This window comes from Pristiophorus japonicus, chromosome 3 (genome assembly GCF_044704955.1).
Source record: "Pristiophorus japonicus isolate sPriJap1 chromosome 3, sPriJap1.hap1, whole genome shotgun sequence".
Classification (NCBI taxonomy): Eukaryota; Metazoa; Chordata; class Chondrichthyes; family Pristiophoridae; genus Pristiophorus; species Pristiophorus japonicus.
In genome coordinates, this window is record NC_091979.1 from 59,016,929 (window position 1) to 59,039,764 (window position 22,836).

General features: G+C 42.6%; 1 protein-coding gene across 1 annotated transcript in view; it reads left to right on the forward strand.

Annotated features, from left to right (window-relative positions):
* LOC139253819 (low-density lipoprotein receptor-related protein 1-like) overlaps positions 1–22,836 on the forward strand; it is a 2,398,725-nt gene that overhangs the window by 674,853 nt on the left and 1,701,036 nt on the right. Inside the window, exon 7 of the mRNA XM_070873585.1 lies at positions 13,756–14,019. Coding sequence (XP_070729686.1) covers positions 13,756–14,019 — 264 coding nt within the window. The remainder of the gene's footprint in view (positions 1–13,755; positions 14,020–22,836) is intronic.

The following is a 22,836-nucleotide window of genomic DNA, read 5'->3' on the forward strand; positions in this document are numbered from 1 at the left end:
AAATGTCTGCCATTGCCCATCTACTGTCAACCCCTTAAGTATCATTCGCCAATCTATCCTAGCCAATTCACGCCTCATACCTTTAAAGTTACCCTTCTTTAAGTTCTGGATCATGGTCTCTGAATTAACTGTTTCATTCTCCATCCTAATGCAGAATTCCACCATATTATGGTCACTCTTCCCCAAGGGGCCTCGCACAATGAGATTGCTAATTAATCCTCTCTCATTACACAACGCCCAGTCTAAGATGGCCTCTCCCCTAGTTGGTTCCTCGACATATTGGTCTAGAAAACCATCCCTTATGCACTCCAGGAAATCCTCCTCCACCGTATTGCTTCCAGTTTGGCTAGCCCAATCTATGTGCATATTAAAGTCACCCATTATAACTGCTACACCTTTATTGCATGCACCCCTAATTTCCTGTTTGATGCCCTCCCCAACATCACTACTACTGTTTGGAGGTCTGTACACAACTCTCACTAACGTTTTTTGCCCTTTGGTGTTCTGCAGCTCTACCCATATAGATTCCACATCATCCAAGCTAATGTCTTTCCTAACTATTGCATTAATCTCCTCTTCAACCAGCAATGCTACCCCACCTCCTTTTCCTTTTATTCTATCCTTCCTGAATGTTGAATACCCCTGGATGTTGAGTTCCCAGCCCTGGTCATCCTGGAGCCGTGTCTCCGTAATCCCAATCACATCATATTTGTTAATGTCTATTTGCACAGTTAATTCCTCCACCTTATTGCGGATACTCCTTGCATTAAGACACAAAGCCTTCAGGTTTTTTTTTTAACACTCTTTGTCCTTTTAGAATTTTGCTGTGCAGTGGCCCTTTTTGTTCTTTGCCTTGGGTTTCTCTGCCCTCCACTTTTCCTCATCTCCTTTCTGTCTTTTGCTTTTGCCTCCTTTTTGTCTTCCTCTGTCTCCCTGTATTGGTTCCCATCCCCCTGCCATATTAGTTTAACTCCTCCCTAACAGCATGAAACTACAGTAACCTTGAAACATAAAGTCTGACAAAACCGCTTCTAGTTCTGATGATTACATCATTGATAGGGTTTGTATAGAATATTGTGCCACAATGTGGAGTGGTAGCTAACACAATTTAATGATTGTTTTCTAAGATTGTTCTTCTTATTCCTCTTTTGTGCCGAGTGGCACCTGAGGCCGTCCACTTCTTCCACTGCTTTTGCATCAGCAGATTGTGTTTGTAATGACAACCCTTTATATGTTTCAGCTCATCCGTGAAAGTTTTGCTGCCTGAAGGCTCAGCGGCAACTATTCCAAATGGACCATGTTTACTGTTTGGACCTGTTCCGTAATGTTGTGTTGTGTTAATAATGGAACAAATAATGTAAATTATTCTTCTTTAGTTCGAAAATTTGTTAATGCAACGAATAATGTAAATGATTCAGTTATAATTTAAAATAAATGTTTTCAAAATTTTAACACTTTGTATATAACTTAACTACAATAAAAATATTCTTGCATCAAACTTTAAATCATTCAGTTAAGATCACTGACAAACTTTAAGATTGCTTACAGACTTTGAAATTTGTAAATTTACATCACTTACAAAAAACTTTAAATTTGAGAACAGTTATTAAAGTAACAACAATAATAATAACAACAACAAAAGCAGCAAACAAAGGCTGCATCAATCACTCCTCCACCTTATTCTAAGACCGCCTGCTGTACTTGGTGTTGGTGACACCACCCCTGCTTGCAGGCGGTGGCACAGCATTTTTCGGGTTGGTACCAAGCTTATTTTTTCGAACATCTCGGGTAATGCGCACTTCTTGTTGGGGGCGTTGGCAGGCGGTAATGGGGAAGTCTCACCTTGGGCCTCTTCAGAGATTGGTCTGGGGATTGGAGTGGGAGTGGCAGTTGATTCCGTCAATGGCCACGGGGTCTGGGCGTGTTCCCTTATTGCATCAACTACCTGTGACATTCCCTCCCTCATGTTCACCGACAGTGTATCAGCTGCCTGTGACATTCCATCCCTAATGTGCCCGGACAATGTTTCCATTTCTCATGAGATTGTTGTTACTTCTCCCGACAGTCCCAATACCCCACTGATGGTGTCCAGGAGTGATCTCGTAAGGTCAATTGTCTCCCCACTCTTTATCATTATCTGAATCATATCATACATCCCGCACCTCAGGAGAGCGCTGTTGAGCTCTCCTTCCCCTCCTCACCCTGGGTGTGGCTTGCTGCATCCCACTGGGACCCACAGCCTCGGATGGTGGGGCCCTGGGTGTGGCTTGCTGCACCCTACTGGAATCCCCAGCCTTGGACTGTGTGAAACCATGGAATGTCCCAACACGAGCACCACTCGAGAAAGGGGCTGTCACCTCAATGGGCGGCACCAGCACCTCCTCCAAAGTGAGTACAACAGTGGGGGCTTCATCCTCTCCCTCACCCTCCCCCTGATCCTCTCCCCCCTGCTCTTGGTCTGAAAGGTCATATTGGAAGATGTTCTTCTCTTCAGGCTCGTCCGCGTCCTAATCTTCTGCAACAGCTTCAGCCTCATCAGGGTTGGCCTCAAGTTCTGCAAAATATAACAGAACAGACAAATGATTAGCAGCAGAGGAGGGGACAGGGTGGGTGGCTTGAATAGGCTCACACAGCGCAGGCAGCAGGCCCATTTGAAGGACCCCGATGAATGATAGCACATTGCATCACCCAAGCGTGGCTGACGGAGACATCTCCATGAACCGAAGCATTGCTAGACTGAGCAGTACTTAACCTTTAGCAAAGCCAAACTGTGGAATTTGCAAGACTTACCCTCTCCCTTGAGTTTGGGCCCAGCTTGTGCAGCGGTAGTTGCTTTGCTCCAGACAGGCGCCGTCAAAGAAGCGACCCTTTCTTCCATGGGTGTCATTGGGTGCAGATTTGCCGGGCCTCCTCCTGTTCGAGTTCTATCTCTTTTGTTGTGTGCCACCTTCCTCTGCAAAGATGAAAATATAACTTTTTAGAGAGGGTGTCTTTCTGCCGGATGGGACATCCAGATGGTCATATTTACAATTGCAATTTCAGTGAATAAATGAAAATATTACTTACACTAAATGCTTGACCAAGGTCATGCCATTTCTTTTTGCACTGGCCTCCGTACCTCGGGGTGGTCATCATTGCACAGTAATCTTGTGAAAGTTGGTTCCAGTGTTTTATGGGTTCATTTCTTTTCATGAAAATTTTATCTGATCTCTGCTGGTGGCCACCTCATGCCATCTGACCTCAATTATAGTAACCAGCGCCTCCACTTCGTCCTGTGAGACATTCTTGATCCTTGAGCTGCGTTGCAGATTGCAGCTCCGATTTGTTCCACTCAGAATTAAAGTTCGCACACACCACACAGAATTAAAGTTCTCACGCACACGTGGCTCTTTAAAAATTGCAGAAAGCAGACCAGGTACTGCAGTGGGCATGCGCGCCCATACCAGTCACGTAAAAAACATACTTTTTTAATTGCGCATGTGCAGAAGTGGGGGATCCTTTTCTCGGCGCCGACATTAGGCTCCACTCCCCCAAAGCTAAAGGACAGGCTGCGCGGCGCCAATTTCAAAAATTAGAACGGGGAAACATCAAAGTTTTTTTTGGCGTAGTTGGGCCCCAACAAAACGGGTGTAACTCTTTAAATACATCAAAACAGAGCATTGGGGAAAAGTGAGCCCTTTGAAAGGAACCTTATTGTTTACTCGATATAAAGTGGAAGTAATTTAAAGACAATTACTCTTCCCAAGCTTTCCTACGAATTTAAGCAACACCTGCATGTCTCTGCAAGTAATTCAAAGCTGCCGTATTTCAAGACTGAACGTTTCAAAATGTTTACATATGAAGATAAATGTTGCGAGGTCCTGTTAGTGGCATGAGACCTTGCAAGATTTAGCATATAATACCAGTTGCAAAGCTTCGTACTCAACACTGCAGAACTCTAGAGGAGTATAAGAAGTGCAGGTGTACAATTAAAAAAGATATCAGGAAAACAAAGTGAGCGCGTGAAAGAATGTTGGCAAGTAAAATCAGGAAAAACGTCACAAAGAGGTTCTCCGCTCTCGGTAGCGGGTACTGGTCTTGGAGTGAGACCCAATTGATGGTGGCCTTGTAATCGCCACATATCCTGACCGACCCATCCGCCTTGAGCTCGGGCATAATCAGGCTCGCCCAGTCACTGAATTCAATTGGCGAGATGGTGCCTTCCCTCAACAGGTGGTCCAATTGGCATTCTATCTTTTCCCGCATCACGTACGGCACCACTCTGGCCTTGTGGTGTACTGGCCTGGCGTCCGGGTTTATGTGATCACTACCTTGGCCTCCATGAAAGTGCCGATGCCGGTTTGAAATAATGAGTCAAATTTGTCCAGGACTTGTGAGCATGATACTCGCTCCACAGAGGAAATTGCATTGACATCGCCCCATTTCCAGTTCATGACAGCAAGCCAACTCCTCCCCAGTTGTGCGGGACCATCCCCCAGGACAATCCAGAGTGGCAACCTGTTCTCCAAATCTTTGTGGGTCACGACTACCGTGGCGCTGCTTAGCACCGGAATGATCTCCTTTATATATGTCCATAGCTGTGCGCCAATCGGCAATAATTTTGGCCTCCTGGCCTTGGACACCTACAACCTTTCAAACTTTTTGATACTCATCAGGGACAGGCTGGCCCCCGTGTCTAGCTCCATTAATACTGGGATGCCATTGAGGAGCACTTTCTTCATTATCGGTGGCGTCTTGGTATATGAACTGTGTATGTGCTCCACATGAACTCGCTGAACTTCAGCTTCCAGCGATTTCCCCCAGTATTCATTTGTCCTCGTAGGTCTTACATCAGGCCCATCCTCCTCGTACATCAACCTGGCTGCAGGCTTCCTGCACATATACGCCAAGTGACCACTGACGTTGCAGTTTCTGCAGGCATATTGCTGATACCTGCAAGCTCTGGCTGGGTGTTTGCCTCCACATCTCCAGCATGAGCTGGAGGCCTCGTTGTTGGAAACAAAAGGTTCATTACCAGTCGATCGTCTCTGACTATCTCTGTAACTGTCCTTAAGCGCACCATTAACAGGTGTTGATGGCCCCATTACTGGCCGCATTGTCCATTGCGATGGCATGAATCGCCGTTCAGCTAGCCATAGTCTCTGTTGAATTCCCCCTTTGGGTTCGACTACATACAGGGACATGTCCGATTGCCCTTGTCTGCCTAGAGAACTGTGTGCCGCGTTAACAATGTTGACTCCCTGGTCGTTTGCCGCATTTGAGCCAAGATTTTTATCATACATCATTCTAGTCTCTTCCTCCCCTGAGATAAATGTCTGGGCTATCAGAGCCACCGCTTCCAAGGTCAAGTCTTTGGTCTCAATCAGTTTCCTGTAAACCCCAGCGTGCCCCATGCCCTCAATAAAAAAAGTCTCGCAGCATCTCCGCTCTGCCTGCAACTGTGAACTTACATAGGCTCGCCAGTCGCCGGAGATCTGCCACGAAGCAGGAACGCTTTGCCCTTCTCGCCGCCGGTGCATGTAAAACCGATGTCTCGCCATGTGCATGCTACTCGCCGGTTTAAGGTGTTCCCTGATCAACTTACTGAGCTCTTCGAACGTCTTGTCCGCCGGCCTCTCTGGCATTAGAAGGTCCTTCATTCGGGAGTAAATTCTGGATCCACAAACCATCAGGAGATGAGCCCTGCGTTTGTCGGCCGAATTCTGGTCCCAACCATTCCTTAGTGATAAAACTTTGCTATCATCTCTCAATAAAGTCGTCCCAATCATCACCAACACAGTACCTCTCTTCTGTGCTGCTAGTGGCCATGCTCATGTGGTGTAGGAATCGCAGGATAGCTCAGATGAATACGTAGCTTGAGCAGTGGTGCAGTAGGGAGGGATTCAAAATGCTGGGGCATTGGAACCGGTTCTGGGGGAGGTGGGACCAGTACAAACTGGACGGTCTGCACCTGGGCAGGACCGGATCCAATGTCTTAGCGGGAGTGTTTGCAAGGGCTGTTGGGGAGGAGTTAAACTAATATGGCAGGGGGATGGGAACCAATGCAGGGAGACAGAGTGAAACAAAAAGGAGACAAAAGCAAAAGACAGAAAGGAGATGAGTAAAAGTGGAGGGCAGAGAAATCCAAGGCAAAAAACAAAAAGGGCTACTGAATATAAAGGGGCTGCAGGAGGGGTCAAAACTAAAAATCATGGTTTAAAAACGAGTATTAAAACACTCTACCTAAACGCGCGCAGCATTCGAAATAAAGTAAATGAGTTGACGGCACAAATCATTACAAATGGGTATGATTTGGTGGCTATTACAGAAACGTGGTTGCAGGGTGGCCAAGACTGGGAATTAAACATACAGGATTATCTGACGATTTGGAAAGATAGCCAAGAAGGGAAAGAAGGTGGGATAGCTCTGTTAATAAAGGATGATATCAAGGCAGTTGTAAGAGACAATATTGGCTCTAATGAACAAAATGTTGAATCATTGTGGGTGGAGATTAGAGATAATAAGGGGAAAAAGTCACTGGTGGGTGTAGTTTATAGGCCCCCAAATAATAACTTCATGGTGGGGAGGGCAATAATCAAGGGAATAATGGAGACATGTGAAAAAGGAACGGCAGTAATCATGAGGGATTTTAACCTACATATCGATTGGTCAAATCAAATCGCACAGGGTAGCCTGGAGGAAGAATTCATGGAATGCATGCGGGATTGTTTCTTAGAACAGTATGTTACAGAACCTACAAGGGAGCAAGCTATCTTGATCTGGGCCTGTGTAAAGAGACAGGAATAATAAACGATCTCCTAGTAAAAGATCCTCTCGGAATGAGTGATCACAGTATGGTTGAATTTGTAATACAGATTGAGGGTGAGGAAGTAGTGTCTCAAACGAGCGTACTATGCTTAAACAAAGGGGACTACAGTGGGATGAGGGCAGAGTTGGCCAAAGAAGACTGGAAACACAGACTAAACGGTGGCACAATTGAGGAACAGTGGAGGACTTTTAAGGAGCTCTTTCATAGTGCTCAACAAAAATATATTCCAGTGAAAAAGAAGGGCGGTAAGAGAAGGGATAACCAGCCGTGGATAACCAAGGAAATAAAGGAGAGTATCAAATTAAAAACCAATGCGTATAAGGTGGCCAAGTTAGTGGGAAAATAGAAGAGTGGGAAAATTTTAAACGACAGCAAAGAATGACTAAGAAAGCAATAAAGAAAGGAAAGATAGATTACGAAGGTAAACTTGCGCAAAACATAAAAACGGATAGTAAAAGCTTTTACAGATATATAAAACAGAAAAGAGTGACTAAAGTAAATGTTGGTCCCTTAGAAAATGAGAAGGTGGATTTAATAATGGGAAATGTGGAAATGGCTGAGACCTTAAACAATTATTTTGCTTCGGTCTTCACAGTGGAAGACACAAAAACCATGCCAAAAATTGCTGGTCACAGGAATGTGGAAAGGGAGGACCTTGAGACAATCACTATCACTAGGGGGGTAGTGCTGGACAGGCTAATGGGACTCAAGGTAGACAAGTCCCCTGGTCCTGATGAAATGCATCCCAGGGTATTAAAAGAGATGGCGGAAGTTATAGCAGATGCATTCGTTATAATCTACCAAAATTCTCTGGACTCTGGGGAGGTACCAGCGGATTGGAAAGCAGCTAATGTAATGCCTCTGTTTAAAAAAGGGGGCAAACAAAAGGCAGGTAACTATAGGCTGGTTAGTTTAACATCTGTAGTGGGGAAAATGCATGAAACTATCATTAAGGAAGAAATTGCGGGACATCTAGATAGGAATAGTACAATCAAGCAGACGCAGCATGGATTCATGAAGGGGAAATCATGTTTAACTAATTTACTGGAATTCTTTGAGGATATAACGAGCATGGTGGATAGAGGTGTACCGATGGATGTGGTGTATTTAGATTTCCAAAAGGCATTCGATAAGGTGCCACACAAAAGGTTACTGCAGATGATAAAGGTACGCGGAGTCAGAGGAAATGTATTAGCATGGATCGAGAATTGGATGGCGAACAGCAAGCAGTTAGTCGGGATAAATGGGTGCTTTTCGGGTTGGAAATCAGTGGTTAGTGGTGTGCCACAGGGATCGGTGCTGGGACCACAACTGTTTACAATATACATAGATGACCTGGAAGAGGGGACAGAGTGTAGTGCAACAAAATTTGCAGATGACACAAAGATTAGTGGGAAACTGGGTTGTGTAGATGACACAGAAAGGCTGCAAAGAGATTTAGATAGGTTAAGTGAATGGGCTAAGGTTTGGCAGATGGAATACAATGTCGGAAAGTGTGAAGTCATCCACCTTGGGAAAAAAAAACAGTAAAAGGGAATATTATTTGAATGGGGAGAAATTACAACATGCTGCGGTGCAGAGGGACCTGGGGGTCCTTGTGCATGAATCCCAAAAAGTTAGTTTGCAGTTGCAGCAGGTAATCAGGAAGGTGAATGGAATGTTGGCCTTCATTGCGAGAGGGATGGAGTACAAAAGCAGGGAGGTCCTTCTGGAACTGTATAGGGTATTAGTGAGGCCGCACCTGGAGTACTGGGTACAGTTTTGGTCACCTTACTTAAGGAAGGATATACTAGCTTTGGAGGGGGTACAGAGACGATTCACGAGGCTGATTCCGGAGATAAGGGTTACCTTATGATGATAGATTGAGTAGACTGGGTCTTTACTCGTTGGAGTTCAGAAGCATGAGGGGTGATCTTATAGAAACATTTAAAATAATGAAAGGGATAGACAAGATAGAGGCAGAGAGGTTGTTTCCACTGGTCGGGGAGACTAGAACTAGGGGGCACAGCCTCAAAATACGGGGGAGCCAATTTAAAACCGAGTTGAGAAGGAATTTCTTCTCCCAGAGGGTTGTGAATCTGTGGAATTCTCTGCCCAGGGAAGCAGTTGAGTCTAGCTCATTGAATGTATTCAAGTCACAGATCGATAGATTTTTAACCAATAAGGGAATTAAGGGTTACGGGGAGCGGGTGGGTAAGTGGAGCTGAGTCCACGGCCAGATCAGCCATGATCTTGTTAAATGGCGGAGCAGGCTCGAGGGGCTAGATGGCCTACTCCTGTTCCTAATTCTTATGTTCTTATGTTCTTAAACCCCAGTTTCTCGTCGCCAATGATATGTCCTTACTATACAGTATAAATGCACACGAGGCCCATACTTGAGAGAAGGTCACTCTGTGACCAGTTACCTTTATTACCAAGACCTCAAGTGATGAAGGTGGGTGGAGCTTCTCCTTTTATACCTGAAAGTCCAGGTTAGGAGTGTCTCCCAGAAGTTCAGCCCCTTGTGGTCAATGTTCTCAAGGTGTACAACTTCAGTCAGGTTATGCATGGGTTACAATGATAGTTGAATACATGACACTTGCCTTTATAAGCCAAGGCATGGAATACAAGAGCAAGGAGGTTATTCTTGAACTGCTTAAAACATCGGATAGGCCGCAGCTGGAGTACTGTTTGCAGTTCATTACAGGAAAGATGTGCTTGCACTGGAAAGGGTGCAGAGGAGATTTACAGGAATGTTGCCTGGACTGGAGAATTTTGGCAATGAGAAAGGTTTGCAAATGCTGGGTCTCTTTACTTTGGAACAGAGGAGGCTAAGGGGAGACATGATTGAGGTGTATAAAAATATGAGTGGCCTGGATAGAGTGGATAGGAAGGAAATGTTTCCCTTGGCAGATGGGTCACAAACCAGGGGGCTAAAGTACTTGGGGGAGGTTAAGAGGAGATATGAGGGAAAATGTATTCACTCGGAGGGTGGTGAGGGTCTGAAAGAGTGGTAGAGGCAGAAACCCTCACCACATTTAAAAGATACTTGGATGTGCACTTACATTATCATTAGCTGGAGCTGGACAGTGGAATTAGCTGGACGTGGGTAGCTCTTGGTCGGTCGGCGTGGACACAATGGGCTGAAATGGTGTCTTTCCGTGCTGTAAATTTTCTATGATTCTTTGATTCTATAGAGATGCTTCTCCTACTTCTTAAACTCTCACATAGAGAACATCATTGCTTAGAGCTCTGTCCCTCACATACAGAAGCTCTAACAGCAAAGCTAACCGTTACTGCTGAAGCAGGATTGTTGGAGCATATATATTAAGCTATACAAATCTCTGACTTCAGCTGGCTAGGCCCTAAATTTTGGAATTCCTTCTCTAAACTTCTCCACCTCTCCCTCTCTCTTGTCCTTTAAGACACTCCTTAAAACCTAACTCTTTGACTAATCTTTTGATCACCTATCCTAATATCTCCTTATGTGGCTCAGTATCAAATTTTGTCTTAACGCTCCTGTGAGCATGTTGGGACGTTTTACTATATTATAGGTGCGATATAATTGCAAGTTGCTGCTGTGACTTGGCACCCCATTAGAGTTTTCTCCACTTTTATTCTGCCGTCCAGACAACCAACAGAGTCCAACTTTTGAGACATCTGTCCTTGATAAAGTTGCCTAATATATGTCCATCACTTAACAAAAGCGCTAACAAATATAACTTTACCAATTGTTCTTATTCTAAAATACAACCTAAAAGAGGCATCATATATTTCATGATGTCAACAGCAGATCTTCCAAATCCCTTGATAAAAATAGTTGATGTTGTCGGAGCCCTTGGGAACATATTGAGCTTGGCTCAAACAAAAGGTCTATTCATCTTTAATGATCCCTAAGCATAATGAGACCAAGCAGTATATGTCTGCATGAAGGATCATAAATTCTGCATCCATGAAGAATCTATTGGTGAGCAGAAACTCTGATGTTTATCCCTCTATTCCCAACTCAAAATGCAAAGGTTGTGGAATCCTTCCTGTTAAATTGTATCAAGGTTGTGTGAGGGAACCAGAGGTGACCAGGGTCACTGGCCTACTGGATGGTGGAGGAGCGGGCTGGCTGGCATCAGAGGAGTTGCCATCGAGTCGCTAAAAACGGCACTGGGCCCTAACTCCATTAGGTGCGTCGAGGAGGCTCAAGCACGTGGGACAATGCCGTCCAAACTGCCCCCATCCGGAAGGAATTCCTCATTGGTGCCAAATCCCGAAACCTCCCTCGGGAGCCGGCGCCTCACAACTTGAGCCTCCTCCGGGAAATCCCCTCCGTGCCTTTCAGTTCTGAGCGGCGGGGGGATTCCTGTACGGGCTGCTCTTGCACACTCTCCACTTTGCCATCCTCGTCTGCTGTCCGGACATGCCATGGCACACCATCTTGCTGTCCAGAGGGGGAGGGGTCCTCAATGAAGTGCTCTCTACGTGGGAGTCCTCCCTTAATTTATTGTAGACTTGGCCTGGAGCGCATTGCATGGGGCAGTCCTGTGCAATCTGTTTTTAAGGCGGCTCACGGACTCACAGGCCGCCTGTAATTTCTGCGGTCTGGAAGAGTCCGTGTTCCATGTTTATGTGGAGTGTGTCAGGTTGCAGCCCTGTTCCAATATTTGAAGGGGCTGCTCCTCAAATTCTGGTTGCACTTTAGTCCCATGCTCCTGATCCTAGGGCATGCTGTGCGAAGGACAGAAGGCCTCCTCGTAGGACTGCTCCTGGGCAAGGCCAAGGTGGCCATTAACTGTCCAGGCAGCAGACGATCGAGGGGGCTGTTCAGCATGTCTGCCTGCCTCTCTTTCACGGTTACATTCGAGCCAGGGTGTCCCTGGAGATGGAGCACGCAGTGTCCATTGGTACGTTCACGGCCTTCCGCGAGAGTTGGGTGCCGGAGGGACTGGAGTGTATCATCACCCCCATCAACCAAATTTTAATTTGACCGTATTAAAAAAAATGTATTTGTTAATTTGTTGGTACTAGTGCCCCTTTAATAAGGGGGCACTTGTATTAACGTCACTTTAAAATAATTGCATAACGGGTTTCTGTAACAAAGACCATCAATGTCTGTGTGATTGTTCAGCACAAGTTCCCATTTCAGAGGGAATTTAGTGATGTTGTCAGATTTTCTCCCTTTGTTGCTTAATTTATTGGATTGATATGGTATTGGTATATGATGTTGATGAAAGTCAATCAAGTGAGTCGGGGTATTTGGAGTTCCTGAACTGTGATTTTCTAGTTGGAATTCCAAAACATTGATTACATTTTTTTAATAAGAAAATAGAACAATTTCCACAAATGTTAATTGTTTGACTAAGCTTATTCTTAAAAGTATGGGGAGTTTTCCTGTTTCCTGCACCTCTGGAATTGACACTTCCCACAAGCATGAAAGGGGTCAAATCTTTGCCTCCATTGTACCTACTCTGGGATTTTGTGGGCTTTCCCAATGTGACGCAAATGGATCTGCACCTCTCGTAGGCACAGGCTGAGACCGGTATTTTAATGAGGGTAAAGACTAGTATTTTAATTCGATAAAACTTATAATTTTTTCATTTACCCGGTGAGGCGGAGAGGTGAGCCCCGAGCGGCTCTCACTTCTGGTCGGAAGTGCCCGGGTGGGGATTAGACATAATAGCTCTTTTTCAGCCGGCATGGACATGATGAGCTGAATGGCCTTCTTCTGTGCTGTAAATGTTGATGATTTCTATGGTAGCTCCCAGCCTCCTGTCTAACTTTTTTGGACTTTTTCTCATTTGGCGCCCCAGCAGAGCAGAGGGGCATCTAAAAACCTCGGTGTAAATGCCTCCATGGATCAGCAAGTCTAGGGGAGCAGGCTGGGAAGTACGCATAATTGTGTTCTACCCCTTTCCCCCCTCGGAGGATTGCAAACACTGACGGCCTTCTCACTGCTGCTTTCCAGTAGAGAGAATGCCCCGATCTCAGTGACTGGAATTTGGGGTTAGAGTGTCCAAAAAATCCGCCACTGCCAGATTCCCGCCCAAAAATACCGCTAAGATTTTAAAATTACCGCAGACGAAAAATTTCCACAAAAAAAGGAAAAAATTCCACCCGGCGGAAAAAATGGACCATACACTCTGATTCTCAGTGGAAAACGCGATCCTGGGCAGATTGGGCAGATCTTAAACTAATTGGGCAGTACTTACTAAAATTTAGACCGAGGCTGCAGGTTGGGCTTAGGGAGGGGGGTAAACACTAAAAATATTTCTTTCAAGATATAAGAAGTAAATTCTCAGGACTCTCTTACACATAGTCGCTGAAAAAGAAAGTAAAAGAAAACTTTAATTTACGTTTTTTTTGCAGGGCGTCATACTTACTGCCCAGCTTTGGCTGGTTTCTTGTGGGTGTTTTTTTTACTTACTGACAGATCACCGCTGAGACAAAAATCGGGCAATGGCGGTTTTTGGACGATGCTCGCTGGCGGTCCGCTCCCCAGCAATATTCCGAAATTTTCGGCGGGTAGTTTTCCGCCCAAACCAACCAATACCACTGAGAAACCGAGCAGAGATGTCGTGAAAAATCCAGCCCCAAATCCTTTCTTTTTTTGTAGATATACAGCTGAGCTAACGGCCTGCCCCTGTAATTTGTCCAGCCCATGCAAATGACCCAGAGAGGAAAAACAGCAGCAGTACTTGCTCTCAGACATAGTGCACTAAGCCTCATCGATCTCTAGTGAAAACTCGTAGTTGGAAGCCAATGTAGAATTATTTTTATCATAATGTGAATATCAATTCTATTTCTCAATGTGCAGTTTCAAGCCATGTCATCAAAATTAGTCAGATCATTCCCATTTTATGCTGCATATAATTCAAATAATATTTCCCAAGTTCTGGAATAATTCGAGTTTTGTGATTGTAAGGTCATTGTAAAATATACATTTTTAAAATAATTATATTAACTTTAATTTTTTTCAGAACCTATTGATCGACCTCCTGTACTTTTGATTGCCAATGTTAAAAGTATTGTGGTGACCAGTCTGAACGGATCGAGTGCTTCTACCCTGAATTCTGTCAATATTAATGGAATCATCGCACTGGATTTTATTTATGATGAGGAACTGGTCTGTTGGATAACAGCTGAAGAACTGTCTAGTCATGCAGAACTGAAATGTGCCAAGATGACACCACTGAATGGATTTGTTGAAGAGAGAGTCATCAATATTTCACACAGCCTCCACAGTGAGTATTTTCAGCACTGAGAAGTACTTTGGCATTCTTACTACAATACACAATTATTTTTTAATCTGCCTATCGCCATCTATATTAGTGTTCCTGCACGTTGCCTTTGATAACGTCTAATATGATAACTATTTCACATGTTTGAAAAAATCATTTAATTAACAGTTCATTATTAAATGAAAATTACATCTATAGACATCAATAAATATGGAAATTCAATTCAAAAGCACTTCAGTTTTCTGGGAGAAAATCAGCTGACAGATAGGATCCACTACCCTATCCAGTAGTCTGTTCCATTCGTTAATCACGCGGAGGACAGTTTTGGTGTCTGGCAGCAGGCGGTGGGCTCTACCTGACCGATGAAAGTGATTCGAAGCCTTATCCACTTTCATGCTCAGGTGTCATTCTAATATGCACAATGTAGTGTCACTGCTGAACAAGCGATGACAGGCAGTTGTCACTCCAGAGATTGGAAAATCTAACGGTTCCTCTGTGGAGCTGAGCCAGAAATTCTCAATGAAAAGCCGGGATGTGTGCGGCAGGGGAGGAGGAATCCCAGTGGGAGGGGGGTCACAGAGGGTTCAGCAGCAGCAGAAATGTTTTTATGAGGCTAGAAGAATCATTGCCAAAGCCAATTCTTGATTTGTTTTGTTGGAATGGCCTACAGCAGCCCGTTAAGCACTGCTGGTTTGGCAGCAGAGTGCACTCTGCCCAGTTGAGGACTAAAATTGCATTGAGGTCCCAAAAGACCCTGATTCAATTATTTTTGGGCAGGAGCAGTGGCGGTCTATTTTGACCCCTGCTCAAAAAGCAAGAAGGGTGGGTTATATGTGGAAGTGAGCGATAGTTTAAAAAACAAAATTGTCTGCCACCATACTGTTTATACTGAAAAATAGGGTGTAGGCAGACAAGAATCACCCCTTCTTTGTCTGACAAATAACTTCATGACATCAGTCCTAAATTGGACTTTTTACTCATTTGGATCTGCGCTTTTTCTCTCTGTCATGATTTAATTTGTAACAGTATTCTATATTGAGCTTTATAGGCCATTCACGGATACATATTTTTTTGAGATTACCTTTTAAGGCTGAAAAGCCCAGGTTTCTTTAACTGGTCCTCCTAGCTCAGTCAACAACAACAACAACAACAGCAACTTGCATAGATATTATATATAATGCTTTTAATGTAGTAAAACTTCCCAAGGCACTGATGTTGAAGATCATGCCTCTTTTTTGAACTACCTCAAAGGCTTCAATGCGTCCTTTAAGCCTCAGTGAGCAGGACGCAACACAATACTCAAACTCCTATCTGACTTTAGAATTCTTATTATAATGCATAAATAATATACAGTGAGCATGATCTACTCTGATTTGTACTGTGCTATTTTGGATTCTGTGTATCTTGTTAATAGCTTCTTTGTTGTAACTGAGCATGTTGAGCCTCAGGTCTATAAAACCCAATGGCTCTTTTTCAACTCCCTTAGCTATGTAAATACCTTTCATGGGTGTTGAGGAGAAATCTCCCTTTCTCCTAACGGATCCACTGAGATAATGGATTGACACTCGATGTACAACAGACTCAAAGAGAAAGGTTCAAAATGATTTATTCTGGCAAATGCAGGGGAAGGTCTGTTCTTAGTTGCCCAAGACAGACTCTTCAAAAACACAAAAGGCTCACTGGCCTTTATACAGATTTTAGTGAGCCGGTCTATAACAAATCTTTTGAAGTGACAGTGATCGAGAACGCTATCTGTGACAATAACACAGATGTCTCTACAATCTTTGAAATGACAATTTAACTGCCACAAATAATGGCAAAGACAAAGCATTTAGTTCGGTCAAAGAAAACATTCAATTCACAAAGCACAGAAACCTTTCTTAACATGAAAGACGGGAACTTCATTCTGTCACAGCACAGAATTATTTGGTAATATGAAAGACAGGAACTTTGTTCTGTCACAGCACAGAATTATTTGTTAACACATTTGTTAACATGAAAGGTGGGAATTTAGTTCAATTCAGCACAGAAACATAGTTTAAGACATTTCTTAACCCTTATCAGACTGCCTGCTGTGTGAGCTGATCCCTTCATTTTCCCGAGCATTTGGTTCCCCTCTTGACTTCTTTGAATGTGTTATCTCTGCCTCTCGGATTGTGTTATTCTACAGGTTTGATTTTATGGGCTTTTCTCAGTGTGCTCCACATTCTTTAAGAGTTAAACACACAAACTGTTCTATGTATTCCTTCAAAATCTAAGATTCATTTTCCTATCATAGTTTTATATATAATTCCGAGAATAAATTAACCTACAACAATGGGGTATTCATGGCTGCCATATTTTCTTCCTATTTGCAAGACATTTGCTTTTGTCCATATTATCTGCCATTATTCCACCCACTTCCACATTTTATCTAATTCAGCCGACCACCTCAGATTTGCCTCCCTTCCTAGTTGTGAATTTGACCAGTTTATATTCAGATTCTGAATTTAAGTAGTTATTATAAATTATAAATAATAATACATCAATCTCTGGGCACTTTAATACTCAGCACTTTATCCCCCTTACATAATTTCTCTAGCATATAACTGCTGCTTCCAACCCTTCAGCCAGTTTTAAACTGTTCCCAGGTTTTGCCGTAGAGCCTCACTGTTTTCAATTGGAATACTATTATACAGAACTTAGTCAAATGCTTTGCAAAGTCAAAATACCACACGTGAATGACTAATCAATGAGCCATGTACTTCAATAATTCATAAAATGAAAAAAAAATGATTGAAGGTTAAATAATATATCCATCATCCATCTATCTGATAAGTCTGGATTTGCTTCTGTTATCTGGCTATCTATCCTTTATTTTTGCCTATTGATTTCAGTTGAAGGTTCAAACAATTATTTTGCTTTCATCTCCATGGGATATTCAAAATATTTATTGAATAACATTTGGTTTAGCACTTGTATTCAACACCTCTGCCACAACAGTTTAGCTTCAACAGCAACCTGTTACTGATTAGCCATAGTTACCTATTTTCTTGTATCTGTACATGTGTAAAAAGGATCAGATTTCAAGAGCACAACCAGAAGGAGAGGTAATAACAGTCCTCTTGTCTTTTTGTATTCTATAAACTTCATATTCTTATGAGTTTTAATTTATTGATCACAGAAAGCAGTTTAAAAGTGCTGCTTCACAGCAAATTGCTCCTCTGTGCTTATCAATAGGAATAAACAGCAGGGAAAAAACTGTTCGCTGAAATTACATGTGGGAACATTTAGCCAAAGAGGCATATCCAAGCTGAACCCTTGAAATCCTTGCTCTAGGATAAATCCAGTGGTCCCATACATGCAGCAGGGCACTGCAATCAAGGGGAATAGGGTTACAGCACAGTGCCATTGATTCTCTGACCCATGCTTCACTCAAGCACAGATTATGTGACTTAATTTAACCATTTCCTGTTGGGATACACTGAATATTTTATTTTCCTTAAACTTACATTCTCATTTTCTGGTTTGGATCAATTTCAGGTGCAGAAAACTGAATCTCATTTATCAAAATGCTGCATTGTTCAAAAGGTATCATGCATCTTTTCTGGCAGATTTAAAATAACCTGATTCAAAACAGTTTGAGAAGGTTTTGGAAACCATTCTGTGATCAGATTGTATAGATGATAAGTTTTAATTATTTTCTACCTAAAAGAGCCAGAATTCTCATAAAAGTTGTGAGTTATGACAAATGCTCATGGTATTTTAACCGGTGGTTTAGCTCTTCAGATGAAAACAGTGTTTTATTTTAAATTTGGAATTCTCACTGCTGCTGACAGTGAATCTCATAAAATGCTGCTGAAATATTTTACATTTATTTCCATTATTTACACCAAGGGATGTTGATACTTGAGAATGAAACAGCTTTCTGTTTTGTGGTGTATTTGGACTTTCAAAAGGCTTTTGACAAGCTCCCACACAAGAGATTAGTGTGCAAAATTAAAGCACATGGTATTGGGGGTAATGTATTGACGTGGACAGAGAACTGGTTGGCAGACAGGAAGCAGAGAGTTGGAATAAATGGGTCCTTTTCAGAATGGCAGGCAGTGACCAGTGGGGTGCCGCAGGGTTCAGTGCTGGGACCCCAGCTATTTAAAATATACATCAATGATTTTGATGAAGGAATTGAATGTAATATCTCAAAGTTTGCAGATGACACTAAGCTGGGTGGTGGTGTGAGCTGTGAGGAGGATGCTAAGAGGCTGCAGGGTGACTTGGACAGGTTAGGTGAGTGGGCAAATGCATGGCAGATGTAGTATAATGTGGATAAATGTGAGGTTATCCACTTTGGTGGCAAAAACAGGAAGACAGAATATTATCTGAATGGTGACAGATTAGGAAAAGGGGAGGTGCAATGAGACCTGGGTGTCATCGTACATCAGTCATTGAAGTTTGGCATGCAGGTACAGCAGGTGGTGAAGAAGGCAAATGGCATATTGGCCTTCATAGGTAGAGGATTTGTGTATAGGAGCAGGGAGGTCTTACTGCAGTTGTACAGAGCCTTGGTGAGGCCACACCTGGAATATTGTGTTCAGTTTTGGTCTCCTAATCTGAGGAAGGATGTTCTTGCTATTGAGGGAGTACAGCGAAGGTTCACAAGATTGATTCCCGGGATAGCAGGACTGACATATGAGGAGAGACTGGATCAACTGGGCTTGTATCCATTGGAGTTTAGAAGAATGAGAGGAGATCTCATAGAAACATATAAAATTCTGATGGGATTGGACAGGTTAGCGGCAGGAAGAATGTTCCAGTTGCTGGGGAGTTCCAGAACCAGGGGTCACAGTCTAAGAATAAGGGGTAGGCCATTTAGGACCGAGATGAGGAAAAACTTCTTCACTCAGAGAATGGTTAACCTGTGGAATTCTCTACCTCAGAAAATTGTTGAGGCCAGTTCGTTAGATATATTCAAAAGGGCGTTAGATATGGTCCTTACGGCCAAAGGGATCAAGGGGTATGGAGAGAAAGCAGAAAGGGATAGTGAGGTTTGAATAATCAGCCATGATCTTATTGAATGGCGGTGCAGGCTCGAAGGCCCGAATGGCCTGCTCCTGCACCTAATTTCTATGTTTCTATGTTGACATTCCAGTGTTTCTGTTTAGTTTTATGCGGTCAGTCACAACACAACAGAATAAAGACTAAACCTTTCTGAACTCTGTCCCCATAATGCGAGCGCAATGCACAGAAAATGCTAACACCTCTCCCCAATACAGAATTTTTTAAAAACCATGTACAAAAATTGGAACGCTAAACATGGCAGATGATTTTACAAAGGTGGAAGTAGATGGTCTGTGTGATGGAAAGGATATGGAGTTGAATAAGATGCAGGGAGTAATCTTCTGCCTCATTTGCATATTTGGGTCCCATTCTCATCTGCTCACATTTCCTCATAAAAGCATTGATAAGTACATTCAGGATAAGCCCTTTCAGTCAAAATTTGGAACTTAGCAGGTGACAGATGATGAGTAAAAAAGCATGGCTCTCAATCTGTCTGAAAATGGACTTACAATACTCAACCCAATGCCATGCACTGTTAGTTCTGTGAGAATTCCTCCTGAAGTCAGAATAACATGTGCTTTTTATTAAAATAAATGTTTTCTGCACTATAGTGGGAAATCATAGATATATTTTCAAAATAAAAATTATAAAGTGGAAAGCAGCAGCATTCTAAATGTCTATCTTTAGCTATCATTCACTTTGATGACTAATTTCTAAACATCTTAAAGAGTGTACATTCCAGCACAGACCTGCCATGAATTGCTCATTTGCAGTGATAATTGGAGTGAAATTGGTTTGGGGCTTTACTGCCAAACAGGCAATAGCGAATTGTCAGCGCATTTTGCATCGCACACTATTTTCTTTCCCATTGAATTCAATGGAAATAAAATCGGGTGGTGTGCAAAATAATGCTGCTGAGTCAGTATCACCTGGTCTACACTCCCGTCCCAGACTAATTTCAACCCCAGACTCTCTGGTTTAATGGTACAAGTTATTTTGATGCATGTTACTCTTAACAATAAACACAGTTCTAATTTTGCAATCTGTGTCCCTTGTATCAGGCAGACATCTTAGCTTTTTTGTTCCATGCAACCTTTCCCTCAGATTTCAATGACGTACAGGAGTATAGGTTCAGAAATTAAACAGTTTATTAACAAGCATCTGCGATTTAGTGGGTAATTCATATTTTTTATATTGTGCACCACATGCAGCTCTGCAAGTAATTTACTTGTTACAGACTATTATACAAGGCTCAGTAAAGCATTGGTAAATGTTCTTGGGTCAAGTTCACGGCTGAATCCTCAGGCATGACTTTGTTGTCTTCAGTGATTAGTTAACATATGTCAGGTGTAGAAGATTGTTGGTTAATTTATTGCACAGGACCACGTATGAGCCTTACTGCTGCTCACCACACCAATACCACAGCAGCTTTCAAAGCACTCGGCAGTTTTGTTCTTGTGTTCTCTAGTTACTGTCCAATGTAAGTAGTTTATATACTTCCTTATCTATACTTTCCATTAATTTAAAGGCTCAGGCTTATTTTCTAAGCAAAATAATATTAGTCACTTCTTGAGCTATTCTTCATAATTTAGTTCCTAAGGTCTTGAATCATTCTCTCAGTCCTTTGTGGATCTTTCTAAAGCAACTATATCCTTTTTGCAGTAGGATGACCAAAATTACATACTATTGGTTTGTATAAAGCCAGTATAACCTGTTCTGGTATGTTGTCCAAAGCCTTCTTGAGGCACCCCTGTCTCTGCTTTGCCTGCCTCACATTGACCCAATGCTTTCAGAGTATGACTTTTAATTACTCCCAATCCTTTTTTTCAGTCACTTGTCAGTAACTTTTCAAATTATAGGTGGGCTAATGCTTCCTTAACTTTTAATGGTGTTTTGCCCTTTTAAAGGGAGGCACCTGCTGAATTATGATGTGGGTGGACTTTTCCAAACCCACAATTTCACTAACTAGACATGTTAACTGTTACATCTTCCTTCAACCACAACCACGGGGAGGGGGAATGAGGGTGACCTGTTTATTTTGAAATTGTTTTGGCATGGACTGTGTCACCACTTTTCTCCCTATTATAAATCTTAGAATTTTGAATGTTGGAATTGTAGCTTCCTTCCACTCAACTGCAATTTTCCTACACCTCTGCCTATATGCATTATTTTACTTTTATTCATATTAAAACCTTATCATTCCCATGCATGGTCTGAGTTTAAAAGAAAATACTTGCATTTATATAGTGCCTTTCATAACCACTGGACGTCTCAAAGCTCTTTACAGTCAATGAAATACTATTTGGAGTGTAGTCACTGTTGTAATGTCGGAAATGTGGCAACAATTTGCATACAGCAAGCACTCACAAACAGTAATGTGATAATGATCAGATAATCTGCTTTTGTTATGTCAATTGAGCGATAAATATTGCCATGGGATCTTTTACATCCACATGAGAGAGCAGACGGGACCTCAGTTTAATGACTCATCCAAAAGACAGCACCTTCGACAGTACAGCACTCCCTCAGCACTACACTGGAGTGTTAGCCTAGATTTTTGTGCGCAAGTCCCTGGAGTGGGACTTGAACCCACAAGTGATATTTACCCAATATATCAACTATACTAACTTTGAGATGTAACAATAGTAACTCCTTATGATCTGAACCAGATAATCCTGTCTTTTGCATGTGCCCCACGTGTACAGTTCTCAACATTTTTTGAAGGTGGCCCGAGAAAACACTTGGTAAGGAAAGGGCAGCTATGAATCATTAATTTAATTTATTTCAAAGCTAATTAACATACAGAGCAACAGTTATGATAAGATTTACAAAATATCATCAGTACAACTTGTTTTCATAAAATAATACAAAATAATAAACCTGCAATGCTTCCTCACAAAAGTGGGTCCTTTGCCTTGACTTAAACAAAATAACTTCTAACTATTCTACTGCATGCTAACCTTGTGAGCCTGGCAAATGTTTGCCCATGTGGGTTTCTGTTTAAAAAAACTGACGATATCTCTGTTTTTATCTCCCTGTGTTCAAAACTGATGGGGAGTGGCTACGCCAGGCAAACCCTGCCAACCACCTGGAATCAAGAACCTCTGAATGCAATGGGTGTGGTGGTTATTGATTACCATAACTGTCTAATCAATTGATTATTGTTTAAAGTCTTTAGCGAAAGAACTTCAATGCCTAGCTCACTAGCCACTTTTCGTCTGAGTGCTTCTTTAAAACAAAATTGTGTGAAGACACTGGACCCCAAATTTCGTAGCTCACACTTACTTGGATATTGCACTGAAATTTGCATCAGTTTCCACAGGGATGGAACCTGCACTAAGTTTTCCATGGAGCTCGTTTGCCTACGGCGGAAGGTATAAACCAACATAAAACAATTGCAAAAGCAGCATCAATAATAGGGGTAATACCAAATGGGCTGCTGTCTTCTGCCATGGCATCTCACTGTCAAAGCCTCTTGCCCTCGTTGCTCCTCTTCCTTTCTTAAGTAGAACAGGGATATGCCCATTGGAAAGACCATTCCAGCTTCTTCGTCCTTTTTAAATGCATTGGGAGGGTGGGGGAATCTAAAAAATTTCAGGTGCACTGAGATTCCAGCCCTTTAGTGAGGTACAGTCCAGGTCTCTGTCAGAAAAATGTACAACAATCGTCATAAAGCTCCAGAAGTATTCGTTACGCCAATATCAGGTGACTTCGGGCCCTGTTGCGCCTATATTTTGGGGTATAAATCTACTCCAGTGCATTCTTCGCATAAATCCAGGAAAC